General features: G+C 40.7%; 1 protein-coding gene across 1 annotated transcript in view; it reads left to right on the top strand.

The window, feature by feature from the left end:
- Positions 1-19,997, top strand: part of LGR4 (leucine rich repeat containing G protein-coupled receptor 4) — an 84,806-nt gene that overhangs the window by 46,392 nt on the left and 18,417 nt on the right. Inside the window, exons 3-5 of the mRNA XM_083463492.1 lie at positions 10,479-10,550; positions 11,467-11,538; positions 19,271-19,486. Of these exons, the coding sequence (XP_083319618.1) occupies positions 10,479-10,550; positions 11,467-11,538; positions 19,271-19,486 (360 nt within the window). The remainder of the gene's footprint in view (positions 1-10,478; positions 10,551-11,466; positions 11,539-19,270; positions 19,487-19,997) is intronic.

Raw genomic sequence — 19,997 nt, 5'->3', positions numbered from 1 at the left:
CAGTCAAAGATGACTGTGGTATGTGGCGCTCATCTCACTTTTCAGGCTGAGGGAGCCAGCGTTTGTCCACAGACAGCTTTCTGGGTCATGTGGTCAGCATGACTAAACCACTACTAGTGCACGGAGGACCGTGACAAGTGCCAGAGCGTACAGAAATGCCATTTACCTTCCTGCCGCAGCTGTACCTATTTATCTACTTGCACTGGTATGCTTTCAAACTGCTAGATTGGCAGAAGCTGGGACAGAGCAGCAGGAGGTCAGCACCACCGCACTGATTTGAACTGACAACCTTCCAATCAGCAAGCCCAAGAGGCTCAGTGGTTTAGACCACAGTGGCACCTACGTACCTTAATATGAATATGCAACAGCCCTGCATGTGATACAAAAAATAAAATTCTCTTGAGTGTTTGCCTCCAATTTACCAGCCTTCCTTACAAAGGAATTTATATTTCTGCACAGGTTGCTGTGTTTCACTAAAAATAGGTATTTTAAAAACAAATGTAGCTTTGTTGGCCCATTGGAAAACACCCTGAAATCCAGTTGGACAGTACCTTTATTATGCCACATAAGTGTTGCAAGCTTTTGAGTTCTCCAGAACTACTTATTTAGGTAAGATGCTATACAAACTGTGTAAGAGGTGAGGAAATTTTTAAAATAAATAAATACAAAAGGTAGGGTGGTGGTGTAACTGGCAAGTCAGCTTCTGTGATGCAGTCTTGCTCCAAGATTCCTTCTTTTTCATATAAAATAATTTATGCTGCCAAGATTTTGAGTTCTGTGTAACTCACAGGCTAGCACAGTAAATGACAGCATCACATCCAAAGCACCGTGTTCCATTAACAACACTCAAATATTGGCTATATTAGGTTCCAATGTGATTTAAGTCTTCATGTCCTATCTTCCCCCTTAATTTTTTTTTATTGGATGTTTTATTTGAAAAAATAATACAGATTTGTGGAATAAATTAACAGGAAACCTGTGTCCCTTGGTCCTAAATTCATTTAGCTAAAAGCACAGAGCAGCTCACAAAAACCAGTAGGGGTGTGTGTACCTACTTGCTACCTGTGATTGTTGTTTCCATAATACCGAGCTTTGGTTTAGAGTTATGTCTGAACCAGACCTCTTTATGCCTATCTCTTTTTAAAAAATGACTCTCCAACCCCTTTGTGGTTGAAACTGTATGAGAAGCTACTCCCTAGAATTGTGTTGATGCGTCATGGGTGGAATGTGCCTTCCCAGAGGGGTTATGCCAGCTGACACTAGGCTGGTATTTAGTACTCTCTTCTCATTAGTTGGTTGTTGTTTTTTAAGTTATTATGTGTTGATGTTGAACAGTATTGTGTTTGCCTTGTTTCTTGCTTTATTTTTATGCTACTGTGTTTTGGAAGTTACTGAGCTTTTTTCAGTTTGGCCCGAAGTTGTTGTGCGCTTTCTTTTTTGCAAAATCTCAAAAAAGAAAAGAAAAGAAAAAGGAAGTTTTTGAGCTATTTTTAAGAAAATTCACCAAAATCTACACTTCAGACATGGGTTGCCATACATCTGGATTTTCCTGGGCATTCTAGTGATTTCTGCCCAGACACTGTTTCCAGCTGCTGAATCCTGGCTGAGTGGCAGTCCCAATCAATGCACACCCTGAGGACTTGTGCCTGAGGACTTGTGCTTGTACAATGGAACTTGCTCAGGATTTTTGTTAGGAGAGGGACAGAACCTCAGATTTGTGCTTTTAAAATTGATTTAGGGGGCAGCTGCACCCCTTGGCTGTACCCCTACCTTGCACCCCCTGACATTGTCTTGGGGAACACAGGAGAACCTCCAGAACTGTGCAGGGGAGAAGAGAGGGAGTGTTCCATCTGGAAGCTACAGTGCTTGTGTTAATGTGATGTTCACCATGGGATGTTGAATTCCACTCTTTGTCTCCGCTATCAGCATTAAGGTTTTTAGTTAACTTGCTTAAGACTGATTTCATAACCACTTTTTATGTGTTGCAGTGAACATAAATTCATTTTTCCAGTGGACCTTTCAGAGCATATGGGCTTATGAATAGTTCAAGTTATGTAGGTTTTAGCTCAACAATCTAGGTTTGCCTCAATTTCAACACTTCTTAGCATGTTGTCATAATATTTGGGTTGTGTTGAGCCATTCACAATTATACTTTTTTCAGTTCGCATGTGTCTTCTGCTTGTTTCACATAGTTGAGCAGATTTGCCCTGAACTTGAGCTTTGCTAACTGTCAGAAAAGTCACGAAGTGGTTCTGCTTCTGCTGCTGGAGCTTCACTAATATGGTTGTCAAGCAAGCCACCCAGAGCACCTTTTGCTATAGGCCTATAAATAGCCTAAGTCAATAAAGTGCCAAGACTATCCCTTTAATCTTTCATTTAATCTTTGAGGAGATTGGTCAGCCATTCTACTTTCGGGTAGAAAATATTAATTGTTTCTCTATGGGAAAAATGTACAGTCAATCCACTTAAATGTCAGCTGTAGTAAATGTGGTTTTCAAACTTTCCTTGAACTTCAGGCATGATATTTGTACAGCTGCAGAGCTCATGGGCGCTTATAATAGCTATGGAGGAGGGCCATTTCATCCATATGTTCTAGTAAGAGGTCACCATGTTATCCGGTGCAGAGAAATGGACTCCCAGGAGGTTGGTAATCTGTTGAAATAGAAGGAAATGAAGCACGGAGCCCTTTGTGTGACTCTAAAGACATATCACCTGTGTGTGGCATTTTCATTTTCTGCTGTGAACGAAGCAGTTTTGAATTGTTCTGCACTGCAAATCAGTTGAGTAAATAGGACACTTGTGTGTGTGTCTAACTGATCAGAAGAAACAAGCAAATAGACTAGCATACAAAAAAAAGAAGTCATGTTGTATTTCTGAGCTTGGAAGTTTGGCTTGTCTTGTGGATGTCATTCTAACTGCTCTTTTCTCTTTTGACTGGAAATGGAGGTAGAAGGTATAAATGCTTCCCACAGTTGAAACAACCCTACTTATAAAAAAGAGGCTTGTTAATGTGAAGGTTACCCTTCCTTCTGAACTTTGGCTTTACTTGGTAGTTTTCATCAGGCAAGGGGTGTGATGTGTTGGAGTGCTGTGGGCCTCAGTTCATATTCTGTTTCCTTAGGTAGAATCAACTGTATACTCCAGATTTCCAAGCCCTGTCTTATCAGAAATGTCTAGCCATAAGACATATTGAGGTTGTATTGGACCTTCTGATGTCACACAGGTTCTTGCAAGCTTGGGTTAAGGCTGTTGACTGACTCACTAGAGAGAGGCACATAGGTCTGGAGCACACCTGTCAATATCTTTGGTAGAGGCCCAGGAGGAAATCAACAGAGTAAGAATAAATACATGAAGGAGTACAAGTAAGGAATAAAATGAAACTCTACTTGCTGTCCTCAACCCTAGCAAGAGTTTAGGTAGTCAACAGTGATGAGAATATACATGGTGCAACCAAAGTTATGCTTTGTAACATTGTGTAATATGAAATGTGTCTTCTGCTTGGTGTGAATATGTTGGTTGATCTGCTTCAGGAAAAAGTTGTCTTTCCCTTAGCAGGGGAAATCAGTTTTGTGCTGCTACCAGTAGTTGTCTCTGGTCTTCATGTTCACATTGAAACTTTTTGGGCAAGTAAGAGGAGAAAGAAATCACATTTTTTATAATCACTCCTGTCGTTCATGTTCTCTCTCTCTCTCTCTCTCTCTCGTGTGTGTTTAGGTAGTCTTTCCTTGGTTTAGTTGATGCAGAACTATCTTCTTCTGGTGATTCATATTACATAGTTATTCCTTGGTATTTATAGATAGTATCCAATGAATTATTTGAGGTGTGTCCAAGGGAATGCATAGTAGAATGTTTTACTTTTTTCTCACTTAGACAGCAGCCTACCATGCTATATCACAAGCTGCTTTTGGAAGGTTCTCCCAGTTTCAGAATTAGCTTGCTATGTCGCATGGAAGACTACTGTTTTGAAAAACCCAAATTAAAGACTGAAAAGAGTGCTGCTTCAACTATATAGTTGCTCCTACTTCTGTATAATTATGCAAATTAAGAAAACCATACTGGTATTTACCTCCTCCCCCAATGCTATTTGGAGTGCAGAATTTGGCATTCTTTGTTCTTTTTTATTCTGGCAATAATGTCTGTAGCCCCTTAGGAATACATTTTAATAATATATTAATATAATAAAAATAACTTTTGTTAAATAAAAATACATTTAAACTCTGATTTTATGCAGTTAGTATTCTATATCAACACTTTAGCCAAAATCTACTTCGTTATGGTGGTGTGCGACAGTTTTGATTCATGTGTTGTGGTTTCCATATTCAAATATTAAAACAACTTGTGCCAATTAATTTTCCAGAAAATGATGGCAAATAGGTTTATTTGTGTGTTGAATTACGAACATTTTTAAGATGGGGGGGGGGGGCTTGATCATTGAGTTCTTTCTAAAATGCTGGAAATAGTGGTAATGTAATTTTACAGTGATGATTAGTGTAATTCAACACACTAATATCTTAATAGATATCATCAGCCAGACAAGGCAGGTGTGCTTAGTTTGAGTGTTGAATGCCTAAGACATGCAGAAGTGAATGTCCAATAAAATATCATGCACACCAAATTACAAAAATAAAATAAAAATCATATGGGGAAAAGTAAGAGGGCTTTATTCATATGAATTCTAACCAATCAGCAGAGAATATAAGGTTATAATGCTATACACACTCACCTGGGAGTAATCCCTGCTAAGCACAGGGATATTTAATTCCCAAGTACACAAGTATAGGATCAGGCTGCACTTCTTTGCTTAGAGGATGTCTGCTGTTCTAGCATTATAGCAGTTAATAAAGACCTGAGCAGGTAAGGGATTCAGTTTACATATTCTGCCAGCTATTTGAAGGCAGGCTAAAATTGCTTCTTTGTATGACAACTCTTTCATTCAGTCAGCATAATGAATAAAATGTAGTGACCTTTTTGTAAAATAACGCGTAAGGGAGCTTGATAGAGGTTTATAAAATCAGGCATGGTGTGGAGGAAGTGGATAAAAATATGTTTGCTTTCCTCCCCTCTCGTGTCATAATACTGAAACAAATGAAGCTTGCTATTTCTACCCCTCTTCCTTATTACATATATTTCTTTTGAATACACTGCTGAATTGAATCTCTGGGCTGTACTGTTTTCTGAACACACTCATGGGCTAGTTGTCCTCCCATGTGGCTTAGACTGCTAGAGCATCTTAGTTGTTGAGATGCCTGGGAGAGGAAGGAGAGGAGATGGGTTGAAGTTGCTAAGCAGGAGACTTTGAATTTAGCTGGCTGTTTCCCTACTTCCAAGGAGACCAGTGTAAGGCAGTGGGAGTCCTGTGCCCATTGCCCTCGGTAACACATGAGTGGATGGCGGCAGCAGAGGGAACGAGGAATAGGACAGGACCTTGGTGCTACTAAGCTAAGCTACAAAGGTGTTGGAGCAGGGCCTCTATCTCCATTTGTCTAGTCCTCTTTTAAAGCCATCCAAGTTGGTGACTATTACTGCCTCTTGTGTTTATCTAGGCACTGTGCAAATAAATACAGTAGGAGATAAGAGATGACAGGTGAGAACTAAGAAGCATGGAGAGGGGAATATGAAATAAAAAGTCTTCTCTACTTCTGCTTAGACTCTCTGGACGTGGCAAATTCTGCCTAAAATGGGGAGGCTGAGTCTCACTCAGAGAGCCAAAGTCTGTACTTAACTTAAGGAACTATGGCACTCCTTACCACAAGGAAATAATTGTGGTGTAGAATTCAGCCATTTTTTAAGGAGGGGTTAAAACGATGACATTAATTGCTTTCCATTTTGTGTCTGGCTCCATCCTTACACCACCCTTTTGTGAATACTGGGCCTCAGTAACTTTCTGTCCTTTCAAGTGGGACCTGAGGGCAGAAAGCCTTTAAAATTCCCTGAAATGTCGAATTTGTGCCACAGAATGTGCAAAATAACCATAACCTTTCTGATGATGATTTCTAGCCATGATGGCTTTAGTATCAGAGGCAGCGTGCCTCTGTAGGGAAACTGTAACACTGAGAGAATTTCAAATGTGAAAATGTTTTATTTAAAGTGTTTGGTGTGTGTGGCAGGCAGTTTACTTCTAACCTAAGCCTGTGATTTACAGTGTATAGGGGGTTCTTCAGTTGGCCATCTTCCAGGAAGCAGCTAGGCTGACACATTTATTAAAGAGGTAACTGTACAACTTCCACCATTATGACATTTTCAGTAGAATTCAGGTTTTGTATGGATCAGTAGAATCCAAAAAGAGCAATTTGTCATAGGTCCCTTATTGGGACTTCCTATTTAAACTCATTGGCCTTCCAATAGAGTCCAGTGAGATGCTGAAATTCCTTAAGATTAGATGGTTCTGAGGGAATGGAATAATACGGCAGTCACAGCACTCTGAACAGTGTGGTCAGTGTTGTCAAGGCACATGAGCAGGGCCGGCCCATTCATGAGGCAGACTGAGGCAGCCACCATAGGCAGCAGAATCCAAGGAGCACCTCCATGGGCATCTGCCCACCGCCACTGCTGTTTCACCTTCGGTGGCGAAACTAGATGGGCTGCCCCTGCTCAGAAGAGTCTGCAGCTGGGGGCTGAAAAGGTAGCAAGTGTGCTTCTGAGATCTGAGAGAGTATTCTGGCACCAGGCAGCTGTTCAACAGGAAGGTGCAAAGACAACCAAGTTTACCTGCAGTTTTCCAAGACAGCTGAATCCGGATTGTCAGTTGGTGGTGGTTGTCTTCACAAAAGTAATGAGTCCCTGATCAGAAACAAAACTTCAAATAGAACCTAGATGAAGCATGTAAATTAATTGGGGTGAAGAGAATCCTGACAAAATGAAGACTTAAGGTGAAGTTGTCTGTGCAGCCTGTGAGTTAAGGAGAAGGAAAAGAGCAAATGCCTGTTGGTTTAGATTAGGAAAAAGAATTAGAGCAAGTAAGCAGCCTTATCTTCAAAGTAACTGTTATATCATAAAGTAAATAACTACCCAAGCATCATTTCACATCTTTCCTCGTAATAGTACAGTATTGTATTACAAACAAGTTACAGTATTGTATTACAAACATATACTTGCTTGACTTTTGCATATGCTTCATGTAGTCTGTTCATCTCAAGTGTGGACCCAGCTATGGTGCATGGTAAAAGACGAATATAGTGGTACCTCTGGTTACAAACTTAATTCGTTCCGCAGGTCCATTCTTAACCTGAAACTGTTTTTAACCTGAGGTACCACTTTAGCTAATGGGGCCTCCCGCTGCTGCTGTGCCACCACTATGTGATTTCTGTTATCATCCTGAAGCAAAGTTCTTAACCCGAGGTACTACTTCCAGGTTAGCGGAGTCTGTAACCCAAAGTGTTTGTAACCCAAGGTTCCAGTGTAAAGGAACTACCGTATTTTTCGCTCTATAAGACGCACCAGACCACAAGACGCACCTAGTTTTTGGAGGAGGAAAACAAGAAAAAAAATATTCTGAATCTTGGAAGCCAGAACAGCAAGGGGGATCGCTGCGCAGTGAAAGCAGCAATCCCTCTTGCTGTTCTGGCTTCTGGGATAGCGGCGCAGCCTGCATTCGCTCCATAAGACGCACACACATTTCCCTTTACTTTTTAGGAGGGAAAAAGTGAGTCTTATAGAGCAAAAAATACGGTACTTGGAATTGTTTTTAATTGCTTTCCACACCCATCTCAAGGCGATGTACAAAATAAAATAAAAGCAACTTTTAAAATAGTTAAAGACAACACAGATAAACTTTAAAACAATACAAAATAGACGCGTATAGCAGATACCTATTTATCCAGCTCACAAAGCTTGTTGGGACAAAAATGCCTTAAATTGTTTCCAGAAAATGCAGGATGTGGGCACCTGTCATATCTTGACAGGAATGCTTTCCCACAGTACAGGGACCGCCACATAAAAAGCTCTGCTCCAAATTACTGTGGAGCAGCCTTCTGAGATCTTTAGAACTGTAACTCACAGCCGTTCCAGCAAACATGGGCAGTCGCCAGGGATGCTGGGAGTTGTAGTCCAACAACACCAGGAGGACACCACATTGGTTATCCCCGATCAAAGGAAAGAAGGAGAAACACCCCCATCCGCATAGTTGACAGGCCTTTTCTCCCCAGAAATCCAGTGGATTGGAACCATTCACAGGGTTTATGATGTGTGAGCCTGTTCCATCCTGATTGACATGTGCACCATCTGTGTTTTCATGCTTGTTACAACTTTTCTGCAAGAAAACACATATCTAGGCTAAAAGTCAGTATTCTAAAGTATCACAAACTTTGTATTCCAAATTCATAAATAAAGCAAGTACCCCTCTGACTGGAAAAATATACACTTCAAATTCATAGACTCCAGCATCCACTTCTCAGATATCCAGAAGACTAAACATCTAGAACAGAGCTTTCCAAATTTTTCCTGTTGGTGACACACTTTTTAGACACGCATCATTTCACGACACAGGAATTCAGTTTTGGCAGGGGTACCTTTACCTTTACCTTTACTTTAATTCAGTTTTACTGGCAAACCGGAGGTTAAACTAACCTCTTTCCAGTCCCAGGAGGAATGCAGGGGAGCATTCACACAACACACCTACACACTGCAACTCACACACTAACATGTCGTGAGACGCAGTTTGGAAAGCTCTGATCTAGAGATTTAGCAATGACTGCCGCTATCACTAGCTCAGTGTATGCTCTGCCCTGTTGGTTGCACCCACATGTATCAAGGCAATGTATGCAGTATAATAAGAACAACTAAAAAGAAAAGTTAAAGCAAATGTATTGAAAAACAACCTTTATGGTTTAACCAGATTTATTAATTAAATGGCAAGGGTGAGGAATCTATCTCAGCTTCAGGGTTGCATTTTTCTCTGCCAGTTTCCAGGGGCCGCATATCAGTAGTCAGGGGGACCAGAGGAAAAGGTGGATAAAGTGATGAAAATAAATGTTAGCTTGGTGCGGTAGGCTTGTTTCTGTATACATTCATCCAGCCCTCTCTGCATTAATCAAATTGAAATAAATGGGACAAGTTAGTCATCACTAAGTTAACTTGCATTGATTGTGATGGTTTACCAGTTTAAAAGCACCTACAATTTTCTACACACTGTTTATAGGTTAAAGCAGCCTAAAAATGCAATAGGCATCGTACAAAGACAAAAAAGGAACCGGTATGGAACATAATATACAAAAACCGTTTTCAATTTCTAAGTGCAATAAGACTTATTTTGTACAAACATCCCTATTGTATTTTTCTCGGTGGCATTATTTAATCTGCACTAGCATCTTCAGATCTTAGCCGATGCATTAAAGCAAACAAGGAAGCAACCAATTTGGCCGAAAATAATCTGTTGTTCGTGTTGGCAGCCAGGAATAACCAGGTGTTTGGCATTTTCTTATCGCTTTCCTAAATAAAACATCTAGTGTTACAAGCATCAGCAGTTGACAGGAATTGGACCATATAACAACAGACTTACTACTAAATAAATGTTTGAAGAGAACACATGAAAGATAAATGGGATAACTCCATCTCAAAGCTGTTTCTGTGATGGTTACTTGGGTGTGGTGGAGAGTCCTTTTGTCTTCTTGTGCATAAATACACATACATACATGTACAATAGCTCTTTTCAGAGAGAATGGAAAACCAAGGTTTTCACATACTAGTTGCACTGAACCTTTGGCTCCTCCTTGGTTATGCCTGTCAGGAGGAGATCCACTTTGGGTTTTCAACTAACAACAGTTCATTGTGAGGTCCAGACTTGAGGAACTTTGGTTTGTTTAATGGTTAAAACAGTATCTAGATCTATAGTAGATATTTACGAAGTTTAGAATTGCTGGTCTATAGAACGGGGATTTAAAAAACCCATAATCTTCAAATAAACAGAGAGCTGTGTATGGAGAGAGCAGTTGCTTCTAAACATGCAGAAAAAAGACAAACAGATTGCAGTAAGGGATTTGAAATTTTCTGTTAGAATTAGACTGACACATCTAACTTTTGCAGAGTCGCCTTCATTATTTTTTTTAAGAGGCAGCACCTGTTTGGCACAAAATTTCCCACCTCCACGCAGAATTGACATGAGTAACTTGGCTGGACACCTTTATCCTACTGCTCAAAACCCTTTTAAGAGTGGATCCTTGGCCCCAATAATTGAAGGCTGCGCTATCTAGAGTGGAATAGAAATGTGGTAGTAGGCTACAATTCATAATGTGGTAGTTGTGGCTTGACACTTGTAGTTTAAATGTTACTTATAAAAACAGACTCTGAGAACTCCACACATGATGGTTACTTAAAAACACACGAGTTGAGTGAGTGCTAGTGAATGGAAATGTGGTACAATCGAATGCAGAGCACGCCGGTTGCTTGATGAATGTTTTGATGTCCTGATGATTTAATGCATTAGACACTTAGAAATATGCTGTATTTTTGTAGCCTATTATTATTACTGCAATCTTTTCCAGACGGCTGGCTGGCAATGACCTCGCTTTTATTCATCCGAAGGCCTTGTCTGGGTTGAAGGAGCTCAAAGTTCTGTAAGTAATCAAATTTCAGAGCTTCATGGGGTAATTCTTTACTTCTTTCTTGTCCAGTCAGCATATTCACTGACGGAATGAGCGGAATTGTGTATTTTGTTCTAGGATATTATTGTTTTTTGGACAGTGCAGAGGCAGTAACAGGAAAAGTTCTATTGCCTTGTCACTTTTTAAACATTTCCAGTGGAGGATTAAACTGTGGGTGGCTGGTTGCAACTTTGTTTAAATGTTTATTGCTTCATTTAATTGGGGGTGTGAGGGCCATGCAGACATGCATAGAGCACTATGGTGTTAGCTTGAATTAGAACTACGTGGGAGCTGCCCTGTATGAAGTTGTTTGGGTAAAGCAGCTTGCAATGAAGTTGCTATCTTTTCCTTTTAACCAAAATTTCAAGTCCCACCACCACGACTGTAATGGTAAGCTGAACATCACTACAATTGTGTAGGGACTTCATACACCAAGTCCTTTTTGCATAGGTCAGCCTCCATAGGTTTTGTCTCAGTTGTTCACCATGAATGAAGCCTCAGAATTTAACATGTGACATCCTGTTTGCATGTCTCAGAGCTTGTGATTATACTCCAGGCATAGATGTTTTGAGGTGAAGAAACACTAATCAGTAGGCTAAAGGATGTGTTTCTGAAGTCATTTTTAGGTGGCTTACTGGACCTCGTCTCTCTCGTCTATCTCCCTTGTATGATCTCAAGAGAATATGGATTTTTTCCCCTCACTAGGCACAGGGCTCAGGCTATATTGAACTGTCATTTCGTTCAGAATTCCAGCATGAGGCGAGGGAACATAGACAAGTAGTACATTTGGAACAAACTGTACTGAATTTGTGAATGTCAGTTGAGAGACTTGTCCAATCTGTTTATCCTGTTCATGTTCTTACCCCCCCCCCACCTTTTCTTTTTACAGCACTCTGCAGAACAATCAGTTGAAAACGGTTCCCAATGAGGCCATCAGGGGACTCAGCGGACTACAGTCCTTGTAAGTTTCCTTGAGAATTCTCTGCTCCTGCATCTGTTTTCTTTCCTATTTTCATCTCTCTCTGAACATACCTTGCATTCTGGAAGCTGGAAGCAGCTCATACAGCTCTGTACATGAATAACTCTTAATTATTCTAAATGCATTTGGAAGGGTATTGCTCATGCTGTTTGCAAATGCAAAACTTTCTAAAACAATCAGAAAAACTTCACAGTGAGTGAAAGGGGTTTTTAAATGGAATTGTTACAGGTGCTTTTTGCTCATGTGGGGATACATGATCATAATCAATTGGGGTTTTCTCTCTCTAATGAGCAGGCAAATATATCTTTACAACTACTACAGCCCTGGAGGGGAGAACGGCTGAAAATGTTGTGTTTGTGTACTCCTGGTGTGTGAGAGTGTATGGATATATGAGTGTGTGACTGTGTTTGTGTGAGGGAGAGAGTGTTGTGTGCCTGCGTGTCTGGTGCATGTGTTTGTGACAGTGATGTGTGTAGTTTTTGCTTCACCCATCATTGGAATGCAGACTGTCAGGAGACTGACCAAGTTCAAATTATTATCAGTACTACTACTACTACGACTACGACTACTGCCCTGGACCATCAGATCCCAGGGCGGTTTACAACACTTTAAAATTCAGATTTAAAAACCAATAAAACAAATTTCCCTGCATCTGGCTGATATAGGCCCCACCCTTGATCTGGTGTGAAGATATTAAACATTTTTTCCATAGTACTTCAGTCTCAGCCCAGTTCTGAGTCTTTGGAAGGGGAATTTTCTCAAGTGCAATTCCTTTGTGATCCTACTGGGTCATTATTGAAGCACAGGACAAAAACACCAAAAAATGTCATTGAAAATGCATGGATTTGGCTTGAGAGAGAAAAATAATTCATGTTAATCCTTTTGACCTATAATTCAAGCCCTCTAGCACATTTGCTGATTCAGAATGGTCTAAGGAAGTTCAGAAATGCTTTCAGGTCTGCAAGTTGTTCTGCAAAAGGAATTCATTTGTATTCAACGTTGTAAATGTCTCCAGTCATCCGCCACCAACAGAATGGCTACCATAGTTTAGGGCTTTCTTTATTGACAGAATTATGCTTCAGCTGCAAAGGCAAGTTTCTGTGTATATGTTCTTTAGTATTTTATGCAATTTGTTGTGGCTAACATACTTTTGTCTTTGATTTCTGACTATAGAATGCATTGAAATTGTCCTAAAACCAACTAGTTAACATCCACACAGCAGAATATGTTATTGGAAGAAGTTGCCTTCAAGACAAGGGTGTTCAACATTTTCAAGCAAAAACTGAGAATACCTTATTGTATACTATTGCAATTGTATCTTGGTGCACAGCTGGTAAACACCAAAGGCTCTTGCTATACAGTAGATCTGAAAGAAAAAGGAACAAGGAAAGAGGAAGTTTATGTCAAGGTGGAAGGAGGCTGTTTATATCCATTGGAAGTATGCTGAACATGCTTTGCCATGACGGACCAGCCTGTCCAAACAATAGAGCAGTCATGTCAATGTGCTCCTGGTAGCTCTGCTCTGTCTGCAGTTAGGGTGGCTTGTTATCTGCAGCTACTGAACAGCCATCAAGGGGAGCTTCTCATAGAATGTCTAGCCTCAAGTTTACAAAGGCATGAATGATGGCTAGAGGAGATTCATTTTGGCAACAGATGTCTCATCAACTTGATTACTGTATACTGTGTGCTTGGAGGGTGTTCAAATACTGTCAGTTGTGGAGCCTATAAAGGTAAAGGTAAAGTTAAAGGGACCCCTGACCATTAGGTCCAGTTGTGGCCGACTCTGGGGTTGCGGCACTCATCTTGCTTTATTGGCCAAGGGAGCCGGCGTACAGCTTCCGGGTCATGTGGCCAGCATGCCTAAGCCACTTCTGATGAATCAGAGCAGCGCACTGAAATGCCGTTTACCTTCCTGCTGGAGAGGTACCTATTTATCTACTTGCACTTTGACATGCTTTCAAACTGCTAGGTTGGCAGGAGCAGGGACCAAGCAACGGGAGCTCACCCTGTCGTGGGGATTCGAACCGCCGACCTTCTGATTGGCAAGTCCTAGGCTCTGTGGTTTAACCCACAGTGCCACCCATGTCCCTGGAGGACTTGCCTAAAAAGAACTTTAAATGGTTTGATGCATATAGTAGTACTATAGCATTATTAGAAGCTGACCTTTTGGGTAAGGATTTGTTCCAGATAGAAATGTTTTGAAGGTATTTGAGGTGTGCAATGTTAAAGCAGATAACTCTTTTACATGTAAAACACTAGAAAATTGCTGGTTTCACTCTGTTCTCCCTCCCTCCTTTCCTTTGAAAAAGATTTACGTAGCTGTCATCTCAGTCCAAAATCTTCAAGTTTAAACGTTACTTAGCTGGTTGTCTGGCAGTATTCCCAACTTTATAGGAAGGAAGCTTTAGGGGGATTTTTTCTTCGTGACAAAACGTATTTCACCACCTCAGAATTTCATGACTATGGTTTGTGTATGTACTGTATTTTGGTAGCCCTTGATGTACTGAGGTTCAGGTTGTCTGAAAAAGACAGTTAACATTTCTATCCTATTTAAGCTTTTGTCACAATAGCTGTACTGGTCTATCATGCCAAGGTATGTTCAGCATATAAAACGCTGGGTATATCCCAGTGGATATAAAACCATTAACAACCTTCTTCCACTTAAACCGGAACTGCCTCTTTCCTTGTTCCTATCTCCTTCTTTCAGATCTATAATGGGAGAGAGTTCTGAAGGGTAGGGGACATAATAACAGCCTGCTTCCTATATCATACAGAATAGACCCCCTGATAAAATGGTATCTGCAGGAAGCCCTCTCATGCAGAGCGCAGTGATCTATTGAGTATCTAAGGGGTGAGACAATATTTTAGGTATATTGGCCTTGCCAATTTCAGTGACAAGTGAATAAAAGATTAATACATCACCCAAATGCCAAGAAAGGTTTTGTGGCCCCTTTTAAAAGTGTAAAACTAAACGTGTGTAATCTGTGTTTGCACACATGCACTTGGTCTCTTGTGACACAGTTGGTAACTCCAAGAAGGCCACAGAATTGATGTGTTTGCTTCATAAAGTCACTGCTCGACTGCCAGCTGTGGGAGTGCTTGCATTTATTAAATAGGCTGTAGTGAGCTATGGCAAGGTCTGCTATACCTACAAGTAATACAGCTGGCATGCCATACCTACAAGCAATACGGCTGGGAAAGTGCTTGTTAACTCAAGAGTGGATTTGTTGTCCTTGCCATGATGCAATTTCTGTTGTATCCAGCCTTATCAGTGCTCCCCTCTTAAATCTAATAACTACTTTGCAGTCATTGGAGTGATTTCCTTGTGGTTTTTGAAGTAGCACTTTAAAAGAACAAAGTTCACTCCAGACGTCTGTTGTCCTGAAGCGGTTTTATCTCAAATGTACACACTGAGATGACGGCTTGTGTCAATATCTCCTGTTTCACTGCTGGAATAATGCTATTAGATTTCCTGAGCCATGTAAATACTGTACCACAGCAGCAAAGCAAATGAAGAGAGTAATGAGAGATTAAATCGCAGGCTGCAAGAGTGAACAGAACAATCTACTGAGAATCGAGAACACATACGTGATCTAAATGTACTCATTCCCCTCCATTGTACTCTATAACATCATTTACAACATCCTCCTAATTCCTTTGAGACAGAACTGGCAGGCTGTAGTGTTGCACAAATGGAAATTGTGAAGTGACGTGTTATGCGTGCGTCATAATCTCATTCAGTTGTTGTGTTGTTTTAGTAGCTCTTGATTTTTATCTGCTGCTTTATATTTGCTGCTACTTGGTTTTGAGCAATAATACTTGAATATTTAAGTATACTATTATTTGTTGTTGTTATATGCCTATATGCCAGTTTGGATACTCAAGTCCACAAGCCACTCATAAATTAGTATATTCCTATTGCTTCCTTGGACGCGGGTGGCGCTGTGGGTTAAACCTCAGCACCTAGGACTTGCCGATCACATGGTCGGCGGTTCGAATCCCCGTGGTGGGGTGCGCTCCCGTCGTTCGGTCCCAGCGCCTGCCAACCTAGCAGTTCGAAAGCACCCCCGGGTGCAAGTAGATAAATAGGGACCGCTTACTAGCGGGAAGGTAAACGGCGTTTCCGTGTGCGGCTCTGGCTCGTCAGAGCAGCTTCGTCATGCTGGCCACGTGACCCGGAAGTGTCTGCGGACAGCGCTGGCTCCCGGCCTCTAGAGTGAGATGAGCGCACAACCCCAGAGTCTGTCAAGACTGGCCCGTACGGGCAGGGGTACCTTTACCTTTACTTTTATTGCTTCCTTTCCTGCTTCAGAAAAACATCTTGCTGTTGTAACCTTCAGTGAACTTTCCTGATGTGTCATTCCCTGCTTTCTCCTTGCTTGCACATGCTCTGGGGCGGGAGGAGCAGACTACTACCGCAAGCTCCTAAATCTTAGTATCGGTGGTTACTAGCAATGATAACTATGTTCTAACTCCATTGTCTGAGTCACTTTGCCTCTGAATAACAGCTGTTGGGAATCACAAGTGGAGGAGAGCACAGATACCCTCAGGTCTTGCCTACAAGATTCCCATAGGCATGTGGTTGGCCAACATGAGAACAGAATGCTGGACTAGGTAGCCTTTGGTCTGATCCAGCAGGATTCTTCTTATGTTCTCAGTACATTCAGGAATAATTTTAATGTTCTGTCTTCTATAAGAAATATATGATGCTTACTTTGTTCTTGCTCCACTGACCATTTTATGTGTTTGAACTAAAGCATGAACTGAGACCTGATAAGTAAAAATAATAGTAATTCATATGAGTGTGTGCCCAGCAAGCATGAATTTATAGACCAGAATTTAAAATAGATTTCTTATAAGCAAATGTCCAAATGGGAAAGCTGGAGCCTGGAGCACTTATGAAAAGAAGAGGAATCTGTTTCCTCCTTAATGGATAACTAAAGAAGACATTTGTAAAACTGCTGCAACAGCAATGAGGAAATATTACTTGCTTGGTAACACTATATACAGGGACGAGGAACCCTTTTTGGTTTGATGGGCTCAGTCCTTATCAGGATCTCCCTTGCTGTCCAAATTTGTCAGGTGGGTGGCCCCACCCATCAGTTAACAGCACAATGATGTCAGCTGCAAGATGTTTTGTAGTCCCAAAGACAATGTTGTTGCTAAAACGAATTGTGTCCCCCACCCTTCGTCTTAGAAGGTCTATGCAAGCCCCTTCCTGAAACATTTAAGTATATGATGTAGGTGTGCCCAGTGTTGCACTGTTTGAGGGCTATTGCCTGTATCAGTTTTGTACTTGCAAAATCCTTCATATTTGCAGGTGTGCATGTACTTTTAAACTATATCCCTATAGTATTGAGATTTACAACAGGACAGCAGAAGTGGATTTAGCAAGCCATTATGGTTGCTAAGATACTTTGAGCCTGGAAGGATAAACACCCACCATCTATTATGTAATGACATGAGGAACTCACTGTCATTGCTACATTGGAACACATTTCCTATAAAGGGTCTGGAAACCAAGCCTTATGAGGAAGGGTTGAGGGAATTGGGCATGTTTAACCTGGAAAAGAAGAGATTGAGAGGAGATATGATAACCATATTCAGATATCTAAAGGGCTGTCACTGGAAGATGGAGCAAACTCCCCCCCCCCTTCTCTGGAGGGTAGGACTCAAAACATGAGAAAGAACCTTCTGACAGTAAGAGCTGTTCAACTGTGGAACAGACTCTCTTGGGAGGTGGTGGCTCTCCATTGGTTTTTTTTTAAGGTGGATGGCCATCTGTCATAGATGCCATTTTTTTAAGGTGGATGGCCATCTGTCATAGATGCTTTAGTTGAGATTCCTGCATTTCAGGGGGCTGTGCTAGATGACCTTCGGGATTCGTTCCAGCTATAATTCTCTGATTCTATAATACTATATGAATACTTATTTGGATATCTGGGTGACTCTTAACAACTTGCGTGTTTAATTTAAGATGGATGTAATGATTACTGCATCCTTAATGTGAGCTGCGGTGGTTTTTGTTTTTCTTTCTCCTTCACATCTTTATTTTTCTTCAGTTTATCAGAGCAGATTTAATCAAAATATAGAACCTGTACTACTAGCTCTGGAGATGTCCTAAACTACTTCAGCAAAGAAGCATGCTAAATACATTAGTTTTGTAAGATTTTTTTGTTGTTCTTTGGCATTATGCGTCTCTTGTGTGCTGAGAAAATTTAAAAATAGAATTCTCCTAAAGTCAGTGTGGACTTTTGCCTGCTGACACTGGAAAGAAGGAATGAGAGAGAAGAAGTGAAGCACCATCCACTCCTTCCTCAAAAATAGAATAAATGCTAAGATGCTTTTCAGTCAGCTGTAATATAAGCTCATCCATATTAGCTCTTGCTAAGTACATAAGGGAAGCAGCTCTTGTGTAGCACAATGCATTGGGCTTTAAGGAACCATTCCATAATAACATACTCTTTTTTTTTTTTTTTGCTCACAATGGCTACTGCCTTCAAAATGAAGAATTCATGTGTCGTTGCTAAAATTGACCTGTTTTGGGAATAAAGTCCTTGATCCTTGAGAAGCAGTCATTACAGACCTCATCCATGCTACTAGACTAATACTGGTTTCACAACAGCTTACTATCATGGCTTCCATGAACAATCCTGGAAATGGTACTTTGCTAAAGGATTGAGTGCCTACAATTTAGCCATGGAGAGCTGCCTTATACTCAGTTAAGCCCTTGGTCCATCTAGCTCTATATTATCCACACAGATGAGCAGTAATTTTGCTGACAAACTCAACAGGGTTTCACATAGAAGTCTTATCCATCCCTACCTAGAGATGCTAGTGAATGAACCTGGCATCTTTTGCTTGCAAAGGACATGCTTTATCACTGAGCTATAGCCTTTCCTCGGTGTTGTGAATTTCTTAGCTCTCTTTTTACTTTATTGTGTGTTTCCATAATTTCTGGAATTATGAGATGGTCTTTCTCACCAAGATGACTTGTACCTGCCACAAGGACTAAAACTGCATAAAAGATGTATAGTAAAGATATTTTTATGGTACTTCTGTAACAATAAATATAAATTAGCATAATGAAACCTATACAATGCAAAGATAGAGCTTTCTCGCTGAAATTATTTTCTGCTACCAGTTCAAGTTGTTATTAGCAGAGTATTATATGACAAAGTTCTAATATAGAAAATCACTTTAAAATTTATGTGAAGACACTATAACGACTACCTCATGTTCTTGAACCTAGAGCTACCTTGTTCTTCTATTCATTAGTAACGGAATCTGTTTTCAAATTATGTTGAGAGACTGGAGACACAGAGCTCAGATCAGCTTCTGTTTACAGTGAGGAAGAAGTGAAATTATTACTGAAGGTGGCCTTGCTGCTGCATAGACTTAAACGTAGTGCCCAGTGAATCAGTGAATAGTCGTGCAACTACCCATTTGTAAATTCTAGGTGTATGCTGTTCAGCTGTTTCTACTGAGCAAAGGCGTCAGCTGATAGATAACATGCACAGTGTGCATAACTTATTCCCTTTTTTTCTGGGTTGTGCTGATTTGCATGCTCATTTGGCTCATGATGATCTATATTCAGTTTTAGCTGATGCTCCCACAACTTTCATGCTCCCCCCTTAAAACTTTTAAAATACGTTGATGTGTATACTCTATATATTTTGCAAGGTGTTAAATATTCATATTCTTTTATCTTCAGGCGCTTAGATGCTAACCACATTACTGCTGTCCCAGAAGACAGTTTTGAGGGCCTCGTTCAACTGCGACACCTGTGGCTGGATGATAACAGTTTGACTGAAGTCCCTGTTGTTCCTCTCAGCAATCTTCCATCCCTGCAGGCCTTAACCTTGGCTCTCAACAAAATAACCAGCATCCCTGATTTTGCTTTTACAAATCTCTCAAGCCTCGTTGTCCTGTAAGTATTTGCAGCTTGTTATTTTGCTGAATACCTACAGATTTTGTTGTGCTGTATTAAGTACTTTATTGCCATTCATATAGTAGAAAAATGGCTGCTGGAAAACATTAGCATGTATCATTGTGCTCATCTATAGCAGTGGTAGTATACACATGTGCTGTACATAGGATCTTGTTGCTTGAACTGACTTTGATAGTACAACTCCCTTTTCTTTTATTCAGTATGAGGGGACATTGTCTTTAAATGTTGGTCTCCCCATCCCTTCCTTAGTGATCAACACTGACAATTTGGCACATATATGGTACAGAAATGCATTGTGCACATTTCCCAGCTCTTGGGTGTGTGCCTTTTTGAAGCATGTTTGCACTGGGTTGTGCATCCAAAAGGACAACCAAAATTCCACATGAGTTTGCTATTGGGCTCTCTGTCAAGCTTTATTTATTTAGCGTTTTTGAGAGAGCGAATTCTCAGAAGCCCTTTGGTTCAAGCGCCAATGCAAAAGACAAGGAAA

The sequence above is a fragment of the Podarcis liolepis genome (assembly GCF_965112155.1).
Source record: "Podarcis liolepis genome assembly, chromosome: 1".
Taxonomy (NCBI): Eukaryota; Metazoa; Chordata; class Lepidosauria; order Squamata; family Lacertidae; genus Podarcis; species Podarcis liolepis.
The sequence above is the reverse complement of the archived record's forward strand: the minus strand, read 5'-3'. Positions and strand labels throughout refer to the sequence as shown.